The sequence below is a fragment of the Rutilus rutilus genome, assembly GCF_951802725.1.
Source record: "Rutilus rutilus genome assembly, chromosome: 13".
NCBI lineage: Eukaryota > Metazoa > Chordata > Actinopteri > Cypriniformes > Leuciscidae > Rutilus > Rutilus rutilus.
Genome location: NC_140218.1, coordinates 4,432,487 through 4,455,757, shown reverse-complemented (window position 1 = coordinate 4,455,757; position 23,271 = coordinate 4,432,487). Strand labels below are relative to the sequence as shown.

Genomic DNA, 23,271 nt, shown 5'->3' with positions numbered 1-23,271 from the left:
TCGTTCATGTTAACTAATGTAGTGAACTAGTGTGTAACAAATGAAACCTTATTGTAGTGTAAGCAAATAATCATCTCTGTGAGTCCATGTAATGCAAGTGGATTCAGAAACCACACAAAGTGAACATGACGGTAATCTATAAACCCCAGCTGATGAATCAGTGCTTCTGAAGTGAAACAAATATTTCAAACTTTTCACAATATAAGCCTTTGCTTCCGGCCAACACACACACATTCACGAGTTCATGTTTGTCTTAAAGGGATAGTTCGCCCAAAAATTATATTTAAGCCATGATTTACTCACCCTCAAGCCGTTCGAGATGTATATGTCAATCTTTTTTCAGACGAACACATTTTCAGTTATTTTTGAAAATGTCTTAGATCTTTCAGTGGTTAGAATGTGAAGCAATGGGGTTCAGCTCGTTGAAGTCCGCAAATGAGCATGCATCCTTCACAAAAGTAATCCATCCGGCTCCAGGGGGATAAACGAAGGCCTTCCGAGGGTAATCCGTGCGGTTTTGTCGTAAAAATATACATTTTTAAAACTTTATAAACGAAAATAACTGGCTTCCGGTCGCGGTCGACGCGCGTTCACGGAGATGGATGCTGGCATATGACGTAGGACGTAGCGTAGGAAGCGTCGTGACGTAGAACGAACATAGAGTTTTGTTTTGCTCTGCTCTCTGGCTGCGCTGTCACATTCGTTCTACGTCACGACGCTTCCATCTCCATGAACGCGCGCCGACCGCCACCGGAAGCCAGTTATTTTCGTTTATAAAGTTTTAAATATGTATATTTTTACGACAAAACCGCACGGATTACCCTCGGAAGGCCTTCGTTTATCCCCCTGGAGCCGGATGGATTACTTTTGTGAAGGATGCGTGCACATTTTCGGTCTTGAAGCAGCTGGACCCCATTGCTTCACATTATAACCACTGAAAGATCTAAGACATTTTCTAAAATAACTGAAAATGTGTTCGTCTGAAAAAAGATTGACATATACATCTCGAACGGCTTGAGGGTGAGTAAATCATGGCTTAAATATCATTTTTGGGCGAACTATCCCTTTAAATGTCAGCACGTTCTGAAGCGTGATATAAGCGAACTGTGAAACTCACAGGAATGCCGCTCATCTTCCGCATCACTTCTGGTGTGAGCTTCACAACGCACTTGTGTCGCTTCACGCCGATATCATTAACCCGAGTGCGACCATTGGCTGGAAGTGAGTGTTTATAACACTCTTATGGAAAATGAAACAAAGTGAACATGACGGTAATACAAAAAGAAAATATATCCATATATCTGGATCTGAAGTCTCTTCTGCTCACCAAGGCTGCATTTATTTGATTAAAAATACAAAAGAACAGTAATGTTATTAAATATCAAGACAATTTAAGATAACTGTTTTTTTTATTTTAATATATTTTCAAATGTAATTTATTCCTGTGATCAAAGCTGAATCTCAGCATCATTACTCCAGTCTTCAGTGTCACATGATCCTTCAGAAATCATTCTGGTATGATGATTTGATGCTCAAGAAACATTCATTATTATTATTATCAATGTTGAAAACAGTCGTGTACAATTTTCTTTCAGGATTCTTTGATGAATAGAAAGTTACACTTTACTATATATTCACGTAGAAAAGAGCTGTTTTACATTGGAATAATATTTCACAATATTACTGTTATTTTGAATGAAATAAATGCAGCAGAAGAGACTTCTTTTTAAAACCTTAAAGATATTAGCGATCCCGCACGTTTGGCTGGTAGTGTATCTGCATGTGTTGCTCTGGAATCATCATTCGTCTCCACAACTGCATAATTACACCAGTTGTCTGTAATATGATGGTATTGTATTATACAATAAGCGAGTACATCATGAATGCCTTTTTTCAAAGCGTGTTTTTGTCCTATCCTGAATCAGTACGGTAAGCCTGTAATAAGCGTTTAGACTCGGACTACTTTACAGCGGTCGGGTCGCACCGCGGCGGAGTAACGTTAGCCCAGCGCCTGCGGGACTCACCGCGTCAGAGACATAAACAGAGAGAAGTTTATTAACTGATAGAGCGCTGATTCATCCAGGAGTGAAACAAGTGAAGTCTTTATGAATCAATCATTCAAACCCATTTTAAAAATAGTATGTTTCACCTGTCTGGATCTTACATGTGTGTTCAAGCATATTCTCCCCTTTCTGAGAGGGTATTCTCCACTGCTGGAGACACTGTAAGCTATAGAAGAGTCCCACATTCTCCAAGAGGATGCAGAAATGTTTATAACAATTATCTGAATAACCCGCGAACAAACACACACACACACACACACACACACACACACACACACACACACACACACACACACACACACACACACACACACACACACACACACACACAGAGACACAGACACACACACACACACACACACACACACACACACACACACACACACACACACAGACACACACACACAGACTCACACAAACAAGCACACACACGCACACACACAAACACACACACACACACGTTGGGTTTACATGTTTTATGGGGACTTTCCATAGAAATAATGATTTGTATACTCTACAAACTCTATAATCAATCCCCTAATCCTAACTGATGAATTTTCACAATGTGAACTAATGAGTATTTGTATATATTTCATATTGACAGCATTATGTTATTTTTTAAGTCTCATGTTTATCTCTGGATATAGGCTTAATGTGTGTCATTGTTCTCTACAGGTTGATTAGTTGTGGTGTGACAGATGAAGGTTGTGCTGCTCTGGCTTCAGCTCTGAGATCAAACCCCTCACACCTGAGAGATCTGGATCTGTCATATAATAAACTAGGAGACTCAGGAGTGAAGCTGTTCTCTGCTGTACTGGCGAATCCTCACTGTAAACTGGAGACACTGTGGTAAGATCATACGTTACTCTCACATGAAACTGTTTTGCGATTTTTTTTTTTCTTTTTCTCTAAATGTCGACAAAAGGCTGTTGCGTACCGTCTCGTATATTAATACAATTAAAATGAGCCCAAAATGAACTTAATCTATTCCTTTTATGACAAGATATTCTTCATGGTGAAACAATATAAAAAATGCCCATGAGGGGGCGTCAAAGACTGAACAATTTGGTTCCAAATGCTGTATCTTTTGATTCCTTTATCCAATCACCACAACATTTGATCCAGATGCAGCTCATATGTAGAGGGACTTCCCCAAAAAATAATTTTCCTCCTACCTTATTTCCTTCCTGAGTTATTCCATGTCAAATAAGAAAGATATGCATTATCATGATAAAAATTCTATATATTTCCTGTCTTTTATCAGCAGTTTCTCAGCAGGAGAATGTCCAAATGTAATGTAATTTATATTTTCAAAAAATTAGAAAAGTGTTCTATCAAACGATACCTACCTTTTGACTCTCCTAGTTATAGTTTTGGAGTTATGAGTCTTTAGTTTTGTGTGTGTCACTAAAAATGCCTTAGTTTTTTGTTCATAATTGTTGTTGCCAATTTTGAATAAGAGTTACTGTTCATTGAATTGTACAAAAAATTATTTTAATGAAAATGTTTATTATAGAAGGTTAATAAAAAAATGTTATGACTGAAAGAATTGCATTTTTATTAAGTTAGAATTAAAACAATGGGAATTAAAATGCTTTCCATTTGTTCTCTTTCTAATCCAATGTTCAGGTTTGACTGTATTATAAAGTAAAACTGGCACTTCAAATTACCATTTAAACCAACCAACCAAACAAAAAACTTGACAAAAATAGTCTTTGAGAATCTCTTATTACCGTATATATTAAAATCCACAACCTGAAAAAAATAGGCAAATATGTGCAAAAACAACTAGAATTCACAAGCCTTTCTACAGAGAGCTGTAAATCCATCTAGTGGTTAAAATATGATATTGCACGATAATTATGCTCACTACATCCACCAGATGGCACCAATCTGACTCCAAAAATTGTTTTCTATAGGCCTAGTCTGTACTTTAACCTGAAATACAGAATTAATAATAAAAAAAATAAAAAAAAATATTATATTCAGTGGGAAAAAATAATCATAATTATTGCATAAATATTCATTATTATCTTAAAATTCTCTCAAAACACCACAGAAAAAATGGAAAAATATCATTGAACAAAAATACATTTCATTGATTTTACTGAACAAAAAAAAATCTGAATCCCGCCCTCCGGGTCATTTTAGACCCGAAGACCCCAAGTGTGACGGAAACATGAGGAACCCCAGAGGGCTAGGCTACTGTATTGTATATGTCTGATTTATGTTGAAGTGTTTGGGACATGGCTTTTAATGCTGAGTCTTTTGTTTATGTACACAGGCTATCAAAGTATATCAAAATATGAATTTAGATTTATCGGCCAATATATCGGTTATCGGCTTTCAAATGAAAAGAATTATCGGTTAAAAATATCTGAAAGATCTACTTGAGTAACGAAGTATTTGTACTTCCCATCTCTGACACTTTGACATGGTGATCTACATTTAACAGCCTTTACTTTAAACACACTCAATCTCAGCACAGTCAGGATTAACACAGTCCATTCATTTTAATTTTAGGGGGAAACTGGAAACTGTAGAGATTTTTCTCCAGGTTTAAAGTCTACATCATGTCAATGTCACAGATTATGACCTGGAGAAACACTATAGTACATCGATGACACGTCAGTGTGTGTATTATTAATGAGACTGCGTGATCTTATCCTATGAGAAGACATTTCTCTTCTTCATGACAGCACACGGTGTTTTTCTATGACAGACGCTTCAAACTGTAAAATCAGGCAGTAGTTTAGAGAGGCGTTCATGGGTCGCAAGTGTGTGTGTCCATGGAGCAAGAGTTGAGTGTGTTGCAGGCTTCCCCCGTGATGCTGTCAGGCCGAGACTCGCTGCGGGCGCTTGGTTGGCCAGAAACTACCGACACAATCAAACTGTGTGTGTGTGTGTGTGTGTGTGCGTGTGCTTGTGTGTGTGCATGTGCATGTGCGTGTGTGTGTGTGTGTGTGTGCGTGTGTGTGTTTGTGTGTGTGTGTGTGTGTGTGTGTAACAAGCGTCTTTCTGAGGAGAGCTACGAGAATTTCTGTCTTCTCTGTCACTATCCATCTTTATTGTCAGTGTCCTGAAGGGACGTAGATGTGTGACATTTGTATGAGATCAATACAAATTATATTACAATTATACTCGTCCCTCTCTCTCTCTCTCTCCTCTGTCTTGCTCTGCCACACACACTACAATGAATACCCGTTCTTTATAGCGTTCTTCCTATAAGATTATTTTACAAAGTAAATACCAAAATCATCCAGGAAATTATGGAGTTCTGCTGGACCCTTAGAATCGTCCCAATCCTCCCCTGCTAACACACACACACACACACGTTGGGTTTACATGTTTTATGGGGACTTTCCATAGAAATAATGATTTTTATACTCTACAAACTCTATAATCAATCCCCTAATCCTAACTGATGAATTTTTACAATGTGAACTAATGAGTATTTGTATATATTTCATATTGACAGGATTATGTTATTTTTTAAGTGTCATGTTTATCTCTGGATATAGGCTTAATGTGTGTCATTGTTCTCTACAGGTTGGAGAGGTGTGGTGTGACAGATGAAGGTTGTGCTGCTCTGGCTTCAGCTCTGAGATCAAACCCCTCACACCTGAGAGATCTGAATCTGTCTGATAATAAACTAGGAGACTCAGGAGTGAAGCTGTTAGAGGATCTGAGGGATGATCCACATTATAAACTGGAGACACTGAGGTAAGAATAGTTTAATGATTTTCATCATCATATTTTTTTACATTTTTTACATATTTAAAGTTCAAATGGCTGATTTACTCACTAGAAATATAAGTATATTGTACCAGGTTCAGTAACACCCTGTGTGTGTGTGTGTGTGTGTGTGTGTGTGTGTGTGTGTGTGTGTGTGTGTGGATATTTTGTCTGAGTGTGTGTGTGTGGATATTTTGTCTGAGTGTGTGAGTGTGGATATTTTGTCTGAGTGTGTGTGTGTGTGTGTGTGTGTGTGTGTGTGGATATTTTGTCTGAGATCATCAGATAATGAGTCTTAAATTCAGCTTCAGTTTCTGTAGATCTCTGAACTTTAAACTGTGTTTAATATGAGTGTAATTCTGCTCATACTGTTGTGACTGATTGTGAAAATAATATTAATGTTATTTTCAGCTTTTCCCCTTTAACTGTCTCTATAGGCATCTCTACACAGCGAGTTAAGGCTGCTCTAAAGAGGCTCTGTGTCTGCTCAAAGTTCTGTGGAAAGACACAATGCTGCATGAAAGCAGATTTAAAATATGCCGGGTCTGACCCGCCTCAGCCCCGAGTGTCAAAGATGACTCTGATATTGTTTTGTTCAGTGTAAATGAACGCGATCTTGTGTCGCTCTAAACTACGCCATTGTCATGACAACCAAACGCACGGCGCGAGAATCAAGAAGCGGAAGACTAAACATATCGGCCATATAATCCATATTGTTTTAGCCAAATTAAAAAATGTCAGCCAACAAGAGACAATAAAGTAAAAGTGTCCTGTACTCACATCGTGAAGAAACCACCAGAATAACAGAGTCGACGTGTGTAATCAATTGGCTTTCGCCGTTTGTAATCTTCCTCTGAAGAGACTGGCAGATCAACGCGCTTCTACATTTCTCTCAGATACGCTAATGCTTATTCGCCGTCACTGTGTGATATTATATTCCAGAAATCATCTTCTTGAGGACGATATTTCACACACACACACACACACACACACACTGCCTGAAACGCTGACGACAGCAGAATTGTTCTTTCTGGCTCTTTGAAAAACATGAATAAATCCTGCGGTGATCGACCCGGTGTAATAATTCATAATATATTTGTAGCATTTGTTCCATCTGGAATAGTTTTATTAAGAAATATAAAATAGCTCTCAGTACCACAGAATTATGACGAACATCAGAGCGTGAGATCGCTATATCACACAGAGGAAATCTTTTTATCTCATCTCATTTTATAACACTTTGTTAAAACTGTAGTTTTAAAATAGTAATGTTCAAAGTATTATTTCCCGCGATTTTAATAACTAATTCCTGTGTAAATGCATTTATGTTCTCGGCGTCAGAGAAGCAATAAACATTCTGTGTAAATGCACATTTTGTGATTTTATGCCGCTTCAGATTTGGTTTGTGTGTAAAGACGCCTTATGTGTGTGATAATCTGAGATCTGGGTTGTTATTAACTGATATTAAATGTGTAGTGAGTGTAATGGTCATTTCTGCTGGTTCTGGATCAGCTGTCCGGTGTGTGAAAGTGACCTTTCATGTGCTTTTGATTTTGTAAAGTGACTTTGAGCATCAGATAGAAGCGATATGATCATGCTTGAGAATGAATTAATATAGATTATCTAGTTAGTTTTCTTATGAAAAGATGTGACAGATGTAATATCTCATACTGCATATGTGACTGTGTGTGTGTTTTATTTTAGTATTGGCTATCAGATGACAGTGTGATCTTCTGCTGATCATCTGATGGTGAATAAGGATCCACTACAGAGACTCAGTCAACAGAATCAACAGAGACTGAAGATACAGTGACTTCACTGTTAGAAATGAAGACTTCATGTAGATCTCAGCGATCCTCTGACAGACCTGATGAGGCGGCAGTGAAACACCTTTTATTTCACAGCAAATTACAGTTTCTCATTCATAGATTAATCATTTTATGTGTATAAACGCACAGTAACTCAAAAAGCTCTGAGTTTTGTCACAGAGTAAATAAAGAGCCTGAATATCTCTGTGTTTGTGTTGTACCAGCAGAGGGAGACAAAGACTGATGAAATATTCATTTTTCATAATTATGAGAAGAAGAAGAAACAGTTCAAGCTCACTTTTGGAAAACAATGGAAGCTCAAGTTTATACATAATGTTTTTAATAATGGTTGCATTACATGTGTATTAATGTATTAAAGGGCTCATATGATGTGTTTTCATGTTTTCTTTTTCTTTAGTGTGTTATGTAGATGTTTTTGCATGTATAAGATCTACAAACTTAGAAAGCTCAAAGTCTCCTACAAAAGATTTTGGTGCTCGAGCCCCTTTTTCAGAATGAATCAGAAGTGTCCCTCTCAAACAAATATCAATGATAATATTGTGGTCAATAAAACAAAATGCATTCGATTATAATTAACATGACAATGTGAACAAAACTAACGACAATTTTTTATTTTTTCCGAAGTGTTAACAACTTCGTGTTAACTAATAATTGTTATAAACTGGTACTACCAACAAAATATGAGTGCATTCCTGGAGCTGGGCGTCGTTACACTCCATCCTCATGATCGCTTTCTGCAGGACTTTTACAGGCTTTCCTCAACTCACTGAAGTGACGTCGGTGTCCGGGTTAGCGCTAGCATGAGCCGTCAGGCAAGTGTTATTTAAATAAACTCCTGATGTACTTACAAACTTTCCAGTGCCTCGTTTTATGAGTACAGAACCTATTTGTTTTACTGTAGAAGTTTGGTGCCATTCTGGGCATTATTAGTGGGGTAATTTACGAGATTCATCATTGGATCCATTAGCGCCTGCACTAAACCATCCGGCTGATATCTCTAAATAAGCTCTAACTCTAATAATGTTCGACCAAGGGGGAAAAGGCTTCTGGGGGTGTTTGGCTCGAGGTCATGGTGCAAAGGACATTTTCCAAAATATGGGCAAAAATGTTACACTAAACCAACCATGTACAATTATCCATGTTATCCCTATGAATTTTACATAAAAAGCTGTTTTTGTATAAAAACCTATTTAATTTTTTTTTTTTTTAAATGTATATAACTTTAAAATATAGCATAAATACTGCACAAATGTAGAGTAAAAACATTAATAAACAGAGTAAAATTACATTTGTTAAAAAAAAAAAAAAACTATTATTCTGTTTCAAAATTGCATGTTATATTCTGGGGTTCCTGGAGACCCAAATATAACGAGTGTCGGCCCAAATGAAGATAATCAGAGGGTTAAGGGATACAATTATTGACTACAGGGGGACTTTAAAGGGATAGTTCACTTTGAAATTAAATTTTGGTATGTTTTAGCTTACCTCAAGGGCATCCAAGATGTAGGTGTCTTTTTTTCCGCAGTAGTTTCAATTCAATTCCCCATCGTCCAAATTAAACAATTCCCCATCGTAAGTACACATTGATTAGGGTGACCATATTTTAGTTTTCAGAAAACAGGACGGGGGGCGTGGTTGATGGGCGGGGCGTGGATTGAGGAGGCGTGGTTAAGGGGTGGGGGCGTGGCTGGGGGTGAATGCATCAAAAAATACTTGACAAATGCATTCACAACCTTGTTGTGACATAGGCCACAACCTATGTTATTGTACTTTAATACATAAAGGAATACATCCTTTCCATTCAATGTTTGGCCCGCAAAAATAGAATATTATTAAAAAAAAAGGTTTCGCTTTTAACACCTTTTACATGATGACACTATTTCTTTTCATTGCCATAAGCATAGGTTAAAAATCTACTGCTAAAATAAAAAATCTACTACACTATTTAAGTTAAAAAAAATAAAATAATTTTCAATCCTCCTGTTGTTCTCTTGTAGCCTATACTTTCTTTATGTGGGCTTCTAGGTCGCTAGCACCTGTATTTGACACTGACACGTGCGTGCCAGCTTTGCTGTTCATGCATTCTGCTTTACACGGATCCCGACCAAAATGAAAACGCAGGAATTTTCTCTGTAAATCATCTGTGAATTTACATTTGGGCTTTGTTTTACGCTGTTAGCTACTTATATCTTACCTCGCACTTGACCGCAAACTGAAGCGTCGAGTCACGCTGCTAAAATTCTGTAAACGTAAAGTCCGCCTACTTTGATTTGATTGGTCAATGTCAGAATATTGGAAATGACAAGCAGTGACAGACCAATGAGGCTGAGATGAACACACACACACACCTCTGTTTTCTGACGTGCTCTCTGCTTGCCGCTGCGGAATCGGATTGAGGAACGCGCTGATTATAACAAGACGGGGCGAAGCCGAAGCCGGTTTCATATGTTTTGTGTGCAAAGGCAAGCGTATATTTAAAGTACACGCTTAATGGCCAAATGAAAAATAATGAAAACCAGGACATTTTCATCACTTTATAAAAAACAGACAGGACGGACAGGACGTGAAAACAGGACATGTCCTGGGAAAACAGGACGGTTGGTCACCCTAACATTGATGGACGAAACGAGCGGTTTGTGTGAGAAGACGAACAGTATTTATATCGTTTTTAACTCTTGTACACAGCCACGTCCAAGTGAGCAGATGGAAGAACGGATGGTGGAGATGTGGCAACAGTATGAGAGCCTATTTAATGTCTCCTCAAAAGAGAACCACAACCGGAGCGACAAAGAGAAGAGCTGGGGAGAGATCGCTTCAGATTTGAACGTACCGGGTGAGTGTGAAAAGTTGCTAGCGCACTAGCTAGCAAATGTAAACATTAGATCTAGGTCAATGATCATCTGCTACATTCAGGTCTAACAAAAGATGAAATGCACAGTTAGTTAGATTGTTTGTTTGAATAATATTACTAATATTTAATGATATTAGTTCAGTTGAATTTAGAGAGGAAACACAGTGTATGTCAGTGTCAGTGTATATTTTCAGTGGAGGAGGTGAAAACAAGAGCAACAACATTACGGACACAATACACCACGCTTCTCAAACCTAAACCAAGTGGGAGTGTGGAGAAAGGGCTCACTCATAAGCAGGCTTGGCTGTTGAGGAATCTGGAGTTCCTCAAAAAACATGTTGCCCAACGCCCCAGTGAGACCAGTGTAAGCAGAGCAGTATTATGTGTTGTGTCCTCTCTATCTATTGAATTGCGATAGTATCATGTCCACTAGGTGGCACTGATGTGTTTACATGTTCAACTGAAGTAAGAGCTGTGAAGAAAAAGATAAGTAAAGAAATGCTAAGCTACTGCTCGTGTCTGTCTGCATTTTATCCATTCCTACTCCAACTTAACAAGTGGCGACGAGGATGTTAAGATGGCCCTGCTCTCTCTACAACCCCCAGTTGCGTTCCTGGAATGCCCAGGTGAACCGAAACTGTCCTTTGATGCGTGGGAAAAGTTATTTCAGAACTACCTGCTTGCGATCGGCGGAGAAGAGTTTTCTGCCGAGAGAAAGAGAGCACTGCTCATACACTGCTTAGGAACAGAAGGGCAACGAATCTAGAATACATTGCCTCTTACTGCTGATACATACGATGGATCGTTACAAGCACTGAAACAGTTCTTTTCTCCTAAGCTGAATGTGGTTTCAGAGAGATATCGCTTTAGACAACGTGCTCAAGCCGTGGGTGAGTCCACTGATCATTACGTTGCAGCGCTGCGCGAACTAGTGAAAACATGCGCTTTTGGAAAAAGCCGTGATCAGATTGTGGAAAAAACGCCCATGCCTCGAATTCGTGAAAGACTGTTACTAGAGCCAGATTTAACCCTTGAAAAGACGATAGCTATTGCAAGACAAATTGAATCGGCAGTAGCAGACGCCAAAGTCATAGCTGACGGGGAATCAAAACAAGTAGCAGCGATTCAGAGGCAAGAAAAGACGCGAATGCAAAAAAATAAAACAAGGATTATGTCGAAGGAGGATAAACGGGTGAAGGGACAGCAGCAGTGTTACCGTTGTGGTTCTGCTAACCACCTCGCAAATGATAGGTCATGCCCTGCTAAAGACTGCAAATGTAGAACATGTGGAAAATTCGGACATTTCTCAAAGGTGTGTAAGACAGCATCAAAGTCAGTTAATGAAGTATGCTTGCCTGAAGTGACAGTACTGTGTGTGAATGACTGCCATACAGATGATGGAGCTCCAGTGGGTACTTTTACCATAGCCACGCCCACATCTCCTATACAGACTTGTACCATTAGGATGATGGTGGATACAGGGTCTGGTGCATCAATTCTACCGCAACACATATTCAAAGAATATTTCAGCTTTTGACTTACTCAAAGGAAAATATACCTGTGTGTGGCTCCCTGAGACTGAATGTGACATATTATGGAAAGACTGTTGCTGGTGAGCTTAACATTGTCAAATCAGGAACTCCTCTCATTGGACGTGACTTATGTAAAGCACTGGACATTGAGATTAAGGGTGGTCGCTTGATTGAACCTGCTACTTACTGTGCAATTCTTCAACCATCCAGCATTTCACTTGTTTCTGCTGATAGTCCTGTTTCCGTACCAACTGGCGCTGGATTTGGATGCGCTAAAAATTTCACACACAAAGTGAAGATCCGCCCTGGAGTTAAGCCTATACAACAAAAACTTCGTCACTTACCTCTATCAGTGCGAGCAGCAGTGTCAGACGAACTCAAGATGCTATAGGAGAATAGCATAATTGAGAAGATTGATTCATCTGAGTGGGTTTCTCCTATTGTGGTCACAAAACGAAATAACAACACAATCCGTATGTGTGTTGATTTACGAGAACCTAACAAGGCGGTGGTACAAGACAGTCACCCCCTACCACTGATCGAAGACATACTGTCTGAGTTGCATGGATCAGTGATGTTCTCTTCTCTTGACCTCAAAAATGCATACCACCAAGTACAATTACACGAGGAGAGTAGAGGACTTACTGCTTTCATTACCCATGAAGGTTTATATCAGTTTTGTAGAGTACCATATGGACTGTGTTCGGCACCATCTGCTTTTCAGCGAATGATGACCATGATCTTAAAAGGCCTTGATGGTGTACAGTGTTACTTGGACGATGTGATTGTCCATGGTGCGTCCGAAGCCATTCACAATGCAAATCTCAAAGCTGTTCTGCACAGGATCAGTGAAGCTGGGTTGAAACTGAATACAGAAAAGTGTAAGTTCAACTTGACGACACTTAGTTTTCTTGGATACAGACTCTCAGCTGATGGTCTGCATGCAGATGATGCTCATGTTACTGCAATTATAAATGCACCCACTCCTACTGATGCAGCTACACTACGGTCGTTTCTGGGTCTTAGTGCCTGGTACAGTAAGTTCGTGCCTGCCTATGCTACTCTGGTTGAGCCAATGAGAGCCTTACTCCGTAAAGACTGTGAATTCCACTGGAATACTGCAGCACAAGAAAGTTTTGATAGAGTCAAACAGGCAATAGTGGATAGCCCTGCTCTTTCCTTATTCAATCCCAATCACAGTACAATCCTCTCCTGTGACGCCTCAGACTATGGTGTGGGTGCTGTATTGACTCAGCTGGATGACACAGGAACAGAAAGAACCATTGCTTTTGCTTCACGCTCCTTGTCTGATGCTGAACGAAAATACTCCATCGTCGAGAAGGAAGCACTGTCATGTGTTTGGGCTGCAGAGAAATGGCGTACATGGCTGTGGGGAAGGAAATTCTTACTACGCACTGACCATCAAGCTCTGACTACTCTTCTCACGAGTAAAGGAAATAGTCGAGCTGGGTTACGTGTGGCTAGATGGTCTGCACGTTTAATGGAGTTTGACTACAATGTTGAATACAGACCTGGTCCATTGAACAGTGTTGCTGATTGTTTATCAAGATTGCCTCTTGTTAACAATGGACAGGACTTTGCGGAAACCATTGAGTCTGTTGCTATGATTTCCTTTGCTTCCAGCGCAATCACCAAGGAAGATTTCCAGTCTGCATGCAATAACTGCCCAGTGTTCGCTAAATTGCGTACATATCAACAGACACGTTGGCCAAAACACATGAAGGATGTTGATCCGGACTTACAGGGATACTTTCCTGTCCGACATGAGCTCGCTGACGTGGATGGATGTATTGTCAGAGGAACATACCGTCTCTTGGTACCTGAGTCACTACAGAAGAAACTCATACAACTGGCACATGAATCACATCAAGGGATGGTCCGGACAAAGCAAAGACTTAGGCAACTGTACTGGTGGCCAAAGATGGACAATCAGACGGAAGCTCTGATACGTAACTGTCAGACGTGCAACCAAAATGACAAATCTGCGGTGATACATAATGCTCCTCTCAACCCTGTTGAATTGCCTTCTGCTGCATGGGAAAAGGTCTCCATAGACATTGTCGGACCATTCGAAACGGCACCATCAGACTGCAGATACGCAATAACGCTCGTGGACTACACCAGCAAATGGCCGGAAGTCGCTTTCGCGTCCAGGGTTGACACATCTACTGTTAAACAGTTCTTGATTACTGTTTTTTCTAGAGAAGGAAATCCAAAGGAGTTGGTCTCAGACAATGGACCTCAGTTTATCTCTGCTGAGTTTTCTGAGTTTCTGAGAGAGAGAAACATAAGTCATTTCAGATCTGCTGTCTATTATCCACGTGCGAATGGAGAAGTTGAGAGGTTCAACAGAGTTCTGAAAGACTGTCTACAAACTGCTTCAATTCAAGGAGAACCTTGGAAGACGTTCACTCAAACATTCTTGATGGACTATCGAAGTACTCCTCATGCTACTACAGGAGTTACACCATCTGAGTTACTCCATGGTCGATGTATGAGAACCAAGTTACAAATCATGGATTTTCCAGTAAAAGAGGCTGACAGAAACTTGATACGAGAACACGTAAAAGTGAAACAAGACAAGGTTAAACGGTACACTGATGCCAGGAGAAATGCAAAGCCCTCAAGATTCAGGCCTGGTGATCTAGTTCGAGTTAAGAAACCTTGGATGGTAAAGAAGGGTGATCAGAAGTTCACACATCCAAAAGCTGTTGTACAGAAGAAAGGTAAAGATTCTTACCTGCTTGATGATGGTAAGGTGTGGAATGCCTCACGTCTTGCTGAAATGCCGAAATCAAGTGGAAGTGTTACTCCTACTGAGGTACAACATGGAACAACAACAAGTCTGTTAAATAGGTCTGTTAGAGTTAGACAAAAACCCGTCTGGACCAAGGACTATGTTTTAGATATGTAAGGAAATGCAGAACTTGAGATAGTGGAGTTAATATTTGAATGAAAATACAACACGAAAAGTAAAATTTATTTCGTTGTTTCAAAATACTTTTATTCTTGATTTTGTTATTTCTGTTGTGATATACATACAGTTGTATTCTTTCTGAAAAGGGGAAGATGTTGTGTCCTCTCTATCTATTGAATTGTGATAGTATCATGTCCACTAGGTGGCACTGATGTGTTTACATGTTCAACTGAAGTAAGAGCTGTGAAGAAAAAGATAAGTAAAGAAATGCTAAGCTACTGCTCGTGTCTGTCTGCGTTTTATCCATTCCTACTCCGACTTAACATTATGGACAGGCATATTGTGTGCTTAAGTAATGTAGATATTTGCATAATTAGATATTAATTATCAGGAAATTTTCTAATCCTTTAAATTCTTGCACTGACATAGAATTGTTTTTCAGCTTGATCAATCTGTCAAAGACTTGATTGACGGGCAGGACATGGATGACCCCACCAGCGATGAGGACATTATAAATACATCCGAGGCACCAGGTAAAATAACAATTGTAGATGTAAAGACTAATAAAATGCTGAAAAAGTGATGACAGATTAGTTGTTTTGTCATTCAGGATGCCAGGTGTCCTATTGTTAAGTTTGCACAAAACAGATCAAGCAGTGACATTTTCATAACTGGTGTATCCAAAATGGTCAATGTTTATGATAATGTCTTTATTCAAATGATTTATTTTATTAATTATTCTTTACATATTATTATTCTTTGACATGTTATGGAGATATTTAATCATTTATAAATATTCTACTATATGCTCTGATATATTTCTAAATGCAAGATCTTTGGATTCTCTTCTGTGCTGTAATAACAATGTAATTTCTCTTACTTTAATTTTTATCTCATTACAGCACCACATCCCTCTACCCAAAGGGATGAAGAACTCACCACCTCTTTTCCCACTCCCAAATCAGGATCGAAACGTCACAAAGGGGATGCAGATTCTGTTGAGCGACAGAAACTTAATTTGTTACAGTAAGTTACTTCAGTTCTTGCCACTCCAGATCCTTACAGTTCCTTTGGACATCAAGTTGCTGTGGAATTTAAATTAATAAAAAATGTAAGCATACAGACCAGGGCAAAGAAAAAAATATCATATAAACTAGTGCTAACATGTTGCCAAACAACTGTAAACAATCTAGCCCTTGCTAGCGCACTACTGTAAACATTTTAAAACAGTTAAAAATCGTACCTCTAGTTCTCGCTGAAGAACAGACAGTCCATGCTGATCCCGACTTCCCAACCATTTTCTCGTCCACGCTTCGTTTGATTTTCTTTTGTTTTTTATTGCTACAAAGAATAAGTATTAATACAGCAAGTTGCCGCGACACACTATCCATTTTGTTTGCATGCGCTTCCCCGTGAGATCGCGTCACGTGAGGTGCTAAATCTTAAGAATATCTTGTAGTGTGTGATGCGCCACTATTCTCAAATATTGTAGTGTGAGCATGTTTAAGATCTGAGGGAAGAATATCTGCAGAGATTCTCCTAAAGTGTGTGCTGCAGCCAGATTTCACTATCGGTTAGGATGTTAAAACTCCTGTAGTGTGAGCCAGGCTTAAAGCATCAAAACCTTCGATCCTAGGGAGACTCCAAGAAGGCGTTTTGGATGAGACTGAGGTCTGTTAGTGTTGGTCAGCAGGACTTTTTCAAGCATGTCAATGACCTTTTCAAGAGCAGAGAAATCTGTACATTTCTGTCGTTGCTCGCACACTGTGGGAACGGGCACTGGAGCTGCATTAAAATCAATCTTGTTGACTGAAACTCTCTCATTTCGACTACCATGCCCTGTACTGGTGGCTTTGAAAGACAACTCTGACTGATAGTCGTTAAGCACAGCCTGTACTTCATGTGCTGACCACTTGTCAGTCGGTTTGGACCTGAAGGTTAGGGCTAAATCCTTACTCGGGCAGTGTCTGATAAACACCACTTCCACACTGGGCTTGTCAAGTGTTTTACCGTGCTCTCGAAGACATTCTGAAGCAACATCCGCTGCCTTGTTGAGTCTCAGCCAGTAGTCGTACGGATTCTCATCCTCCTCAGGCAAGGTAGTGTAGAAATCAGCAAGCGGGACCGGCGAGTAATGATTACAACTGAAATGTTTGCGCAACAGGCTATAGACAGAGTTTGGACAGACAGTGGTGGCAGAATCACAGTTCCTGATCCAGAGTTTGACTACATCCTTTGCTTTACCACGCAGGTGCACAAGAATTTCTTCCACATGTTCGTCAGAATTCATGTTGCTCTTTTTAACAAATGTCCTCAACAGATCTTCCTATTCCTCAATTTCAATTGTGTCAGAACTATCCCCTCTGAATGAAGGTGGCTCCTTGACTTTTCTGTGCTGAATTACTTGACTTTGCGACAGATTTATCATGCCTGATGGGCTGTTAATAGCCTTCGAATCGCCAGTTGTCTATTTGGCATGTCAATGTCCAAGCTAAAAGGACTAAGATGGAACATAATGTTGTCTGCTAACTGTTGGCCAATTTGATGGACAATTGAACTCATTTGTCCTAACATATCAGGCACACCATGGTCAGCATTAGGTGTTGACGTGCTGAAATCTCTAGGCTTTTGATTGACATTTGACATTTTGATCACAATCTCCCACAGTACACACCCTACTTGTAATGTCAGGTCTGCTATCACTATTCCCAGTATTGGGGCTGTCCATTGAAAAGGGAAGTGGTACACCTAAAACCCCTCTGCCTCTGCTCTGCCTACTGGACTAGGACTGAATTGTTTATTTAAAACAGTACTCTTTCTTTTTAATCTATTTCTTTTGCGTTGTGATCGTATAATAAGTACAATTTTGCAGAATTATAAAACATTTTCAGTGAATTAATCACAAATCAACTCAATGAAAAACAGAACAATTAAATTAAATTCAATAGAAAGGGAAACACCCCCACCTAGTGGTGAACATGCACAATTCTACATGAATAAAGCAATTAATCCATAAAACACATTATAACAATATATTTTATACACATTACCTGCACAATGGAGATACAAACGTGGAAATAGGGGTTTCACTTCACAGAGAATAAATCAGTCCTACATAAAACACAAGACAATGCACAAATTAATTGCGGTTGTGCCTCGTAATATTTACAATGTCAAAATAACTCGATATAATATAACACACTCGACGCCAAACACACATCAAAATATGCCTTACAAGTTCATTGCAGGATAAATCTACAATAAAGGGGTTATTTATGTGTTTTGAACACTTTTAACTGGCAGGTGTCCAAAGAAAAAACGTAAGTTTATCTAATCCTTTTTTTTTGTCCTAATCTTTCAATCAGAGATTTAATATTGTTTTAAATTGTCACGATGCTATCAAACATCACATCATAAACCACTTATGCTTGTGATTACAGGAGGATTGCCTTCGTCTGTCACTAGCCACTGTTTTTCCTGGATTTAATCATTCTGTTTTACTTTTTATTTCTTTGTGTGTGTGTGTGTGTGTGTGTGTGTGTGTGTGTGTGTCTGGGGGATCTGCTACACCGTTCTGTGATGACCTGGACCTGATGGAGTCCTGCTAGTGGTAGCTTGTTCATTTAAATGTTTGTTTTTAGTCTGTTTGGCAATCATCATACTCCAATATTCGGCCCATGGGCATTGTGTAATATCTCCTTTGGGGACAGTGTTTATTTTGCAATGTTCACTAGTGTGAAGTGTGAAATGCTGTGTTAGGTGTGTGTATTCACGGCAATGATTTGGTTTGAAGTGTCTCTTGCAGTGTTTGAGTGTGTGTATGTGGACCGTATCTATTTATTTGACTTTATTCACTGTAGTCTAGGTATTGTTAGACTTTATATCCTGTAACTCATTCACTGTGAGACTTTTATACACTGTGATTTATTTATTGTAGAATTGTTCACTGTTATCTACGGGGAACATTTGTCTGCTCTGATTGCCTATCAGTGTATCATGGTGTTTAGTGTTTAATAAAATTATATTTGAGTACATCAGTCCCATTTCTGTTCCTTCATTGGACACAACCTGCCTGAATAGTGTAAAGGGGAGCGCTGTTTTGATTTTCTAGTTTAGATATTCAAATTGCGTGCGTTTGAGCGCCGCCTAGGGGTCACACATAGAACATCACTTCTTATTTAAAGCGACTGAATTGTTTGTGTTCAGCAGTTATTTCCAGAAAGCTATCAAACCCCTATAGAGAGGATGTCCCAGTTCTGGAAGATGATCAAGGGGGACTTCTGGCAGATCTGAGATAGGTAGAGGGATCAGACAAGGGTGTCCAATCTCCCCATTTTGGTTTTTGTTAGCAACGCAAATAATGGCCCTTCACATTAAAAAAATACATTTTCAAGGAATTACAGCATTAGGGAAAACATTGAAGTTGTGTCAGTTTGCAGATGACACTGCTTTATTTCTGAAAGATAGGAATGAAATCATTAAAGCAGTGAAATGCATAAAATAATTGTCAGATGTATCAGGGCTGGGAATGAATATGAATAAATCTGTTTCCTCTTAAAGAATGTAGTTTAACTCATTTCTATAATATTCCAATTGCAAATCAAGTAACATATCTGGGAGTTGTTATATGTAAAGATGAAAATCTGCATAACAATTTAAACTTCAATCCAATGATTAACAAAACTAGTGAGAGGTTTAATGTGTGGTTACAAAGGGATCTGTCAATTCAGGGACGGGTACTTCTGTCAAAAGCTGAAGGAATCTCCAGATCAGTCTATGTGTCTATCATTGGATATTCCCCCTAAAGTTACCAAACAATTGGATAAAATGCCTTTTGATTTTATATGGAAAAACAAGCCACATTATTTGAGAAAAGAAATGTTATGCAACCCCAAAGATCATGGTGGTTTAGAGGTTTAGAGTTATGACGCTTTGAACAATGTATTTAAAATAAATCGGCTTATTCAGTATTTAAAAAATAAAGACAGTATCTGGAATTCCTTTCCTAACTCTCTATTTAAACAATTGGACGATCTCTCATTTTCACTGAAGTGTAATTATTCAATTGAAAAAATAGCCAAATTTCATAAACCGGCTCTCATGGCATGGACACGGGCCTACAAACATAACTTTTCACCTATAGGAGATATTATATCTGGAACAACAAAGACATCCTTTACAAAAATAAATCTCTCTTTTTTGATTACTGGTTTGAAAACAATATTATATTAGTTAGTCAGCTTTTGAATAATGATGGAAATTTATTAACATATAGAGAATTTTTGAGTAAATTTAAAATACCAGTCAGACCTAAAGACTTTGCAGTTGTAATGGATGCAATTCCCAGGAAAGTATTGATCCTTCTTAGAAATGCATCACAGGAGGAAGATCTACATTTGACAGATATCATGGGGGAAATATTTCTTGGGAATACAAATATTTTACAAAATAAAGTCTCAAATAACTACATTAGGAATATACTTAATAATATTGTTTACCCTCCAGCTCGTTTGGTCATCTGTGTTTGGAGATGTAAACTGGCGTAATGATGGCGAACAGTAGATCAATTCTACATTAATAACAAAGTAAAAGAAGTCTCTTTTAAAATAATGCATAGAATATATCCAGTAAAACATGTGCTGGAACGGTTTAGATTAGATATTGATTACTCCTGCAATTTTTGTAAAGGTGAAAAGGAAAAAAAAAATCATTTATTTTTCCATTGCATACATACAGACATATTTTGGATTGATGTGGAGAGTTTAATTAAGAACAAATTGAACATTGATTTACAGCTGAGTGGATTTGACATAATGATACACTTCAATGATAATGGGATTGAGAAAGATAAGGCATACTTCATACAACTGTTAATATTAATGGGGAAGTTTCATATTCATAAAATGAAATGGTCTGACTCCAAACCTAATTTTTCTTGCTTTAAAAATGATTTGAAGCTTTATTGTTCTGTTTTGTGTAATTGCACAAGTAAAAAGGCAATAAGAGCTTATAGCATTGTAAGCAGGGATGATGTTGTATAAAATAGCACCTTTTTCTGTTGTTTGTAATACTTTTTTGACAAATCATGACATAAGACTGACATCACTCACAACGTACCGATGAACAAATATAACGTCTGATGTTTGCATACGTGCATACCAGTATACCATTACGACATTCTTCGTGAATAAACATGACCTCTGATGTTTGTATACATATATACCAACGTACCATCACGTCACATATGCAAATATAAGGCTTGTTCGACTTCGTGCAGCTCTGCGCAGACCGATCGCTGGCTGACTTGAAGCATTGCATGCCGGTTAGAAATTTTGTCCGACTTGATACAGCCAGAGAATGTCTAATACGGGGAGAAGTGCCACTCTCAGTAAGCTTCCGGTTGCAGTTCCACTCTGGTTCCACATGAGGGCGCTCACAGGACGAGTGCAGAATGAATGGAGGTCTATGGAGCTATACCTCTCAAAATCTATAATTTATTGTATAGTAATTTGAATGTTGTATTCGAAAGGAGATGCAAAGAAATTAATCAGATTGTTAGATTTTTTAGAGTCACTTAATTGCTTTAAAAAGTCTTTTAAAATGTCAATGACGTCATACACATCATACGACCAGAGAAACTGCTTTACAGCAATCCTTCAGTCACTTTGGTGCTTTCGCGCTCTGCACTTTCTTTTCTCTCGAGGCATCGACAACACAGCTGACACAGGTAAACACACAACACAGCTGACACAGGTAAACACACAACACAGCTGACACAGGGAAATACACAACACAGCTGACACAGGGAAATACACGCACTAGAAGAGTTTTTGTTTTGTTTGTTTCTGGTCCCGCTTTGGATGCCACAATGCCATCAAGTGGTATCTCTGGTCAACAACAACTCAACCAGTAAGAAATCGAAAGGACAGAAGTACTCGTTCATTCAACTTTCGACCTATAACCCATGTTGAACTTGCAAAACCTACAATCAAATCTGAGATTTCTCAACGGCAATCGGGTGAAAGAGACACATTTAGCCGTCTAGCTCCATAGACTCCCATTCATTCTGCACTCATGGGCGATCGCCCCCAGTGGAGCACTGGTGGAACTACAACCAAAGTTCGGTACAATAGGACTTAATAGGGAGTGGCCAGGCTCTCTGTAGACGGGCTCTGATACTGGCGGCTTCACTTCTCACGAAGATGGCGGAGAGAGCAGACGCATTGTGAATAGCTCAGAGTAGCAAAGCCTTGAAAATCAACGGAATGAAATTTTATCTCAACAAAACCCTGAAATATCAGATGTAAAACCGTAGGGAACTTATCATAATAATTCAGAAACGTGTGAGTGACCCTGAGCACCTCCTGGAGTACGATATTGCAGACCATAACATGGCTAGCACAAAAGCTAATGCTAAATTGAAGGCTCTCCAAGAACACGACTATGGTGGTCCAGAAAGGATGGATCTGTCTCTCATTAGTAATTTGCAAGATGGCGCTCGGAAAGCGAGTGTATGTACATGTTTAGCTCATGTTTGAGCTGACTGCAGCATTTTCCCTGTTGGGGATTTGATCCTCCAGAGAAACCAAGCAAAAGTTATCGAAGCGCCTGTTTAGTATTACAACAACGAGAAAGCTTACGATCCTGCAGCTCACGAAACAGGTGAATCTACTACAAGCTCAGGTGAGCGGCTATGAAATTAAATTAAAGAAGAAAGACGATCAGATCAAAGAATTGGAAAAGAGACTGGATGATGTAGAGCAATATTACCGTATGGATGATCTGATTATCTCTGGATTGAAAACACGACACCGTGCCTACTCCAGTGTCGCTGCGGGAATCAGTGCTGATGACACAACTGCTGAGACGGAGACCCTGGAATTCCAGGTTATCCAATTCTTCGGTAGTAAGGATATTCCCATTCACAGAAATCAGATCTCGGCCTGTCATACACTCCCTCGGAATAACAAGAATAACAAAAATAGTCCACCGGCAATCATAATCCGCTTTGTCAACAGAAAAGACAAGATCGGCTTGTTACAACAGGGGTTCAAGTTAAAAGGCACGGGAGTGTTTGTGAATGAACATCTAACGAGGAAGAACGGGAATATTGCTTATGCAGCGCGGCAACTGAAAAAGGCTAAAAAGATCAAAGCGACCTGGTCTCGGAATGGTAAAGTTTATATCCGAACGATTGGAGCAACACCAGAAGAGGAAAGAGCAGTGATGGTGAAAGAAATGGACGAATTGAACTTGTACAGATGATGATTAGAGTTGAGTCACAATATGAGCTGTGGATGTGTGGACTTACTACTTTATTTAA

The 23,271-nt window shown here is 39.0% G+C and overlaps 1 protein-coding gene across 1 annotated transcript in view; it reads left to right on the top strand.

The window, feature by feature from the left end:
* LOC311302519 (uncharacterized protein) overlaps positions 1-23,271 on the top strand; it is a 1,110,603-nt gene that overhangs the window by 279,278 nt on the left and 808,054 nt on the right. Inside the window, exon 11 of the mRNA XM_084428464.1 lies at positions 2,739-2,912. Within this exon, the coding sequence (XP_084284590.1) occupies positions 2,739-2,912 (174 nt within the window). The remainder of the gene's footprint in view (positions 1-2,738; positions 2,913-23,271) is intronic.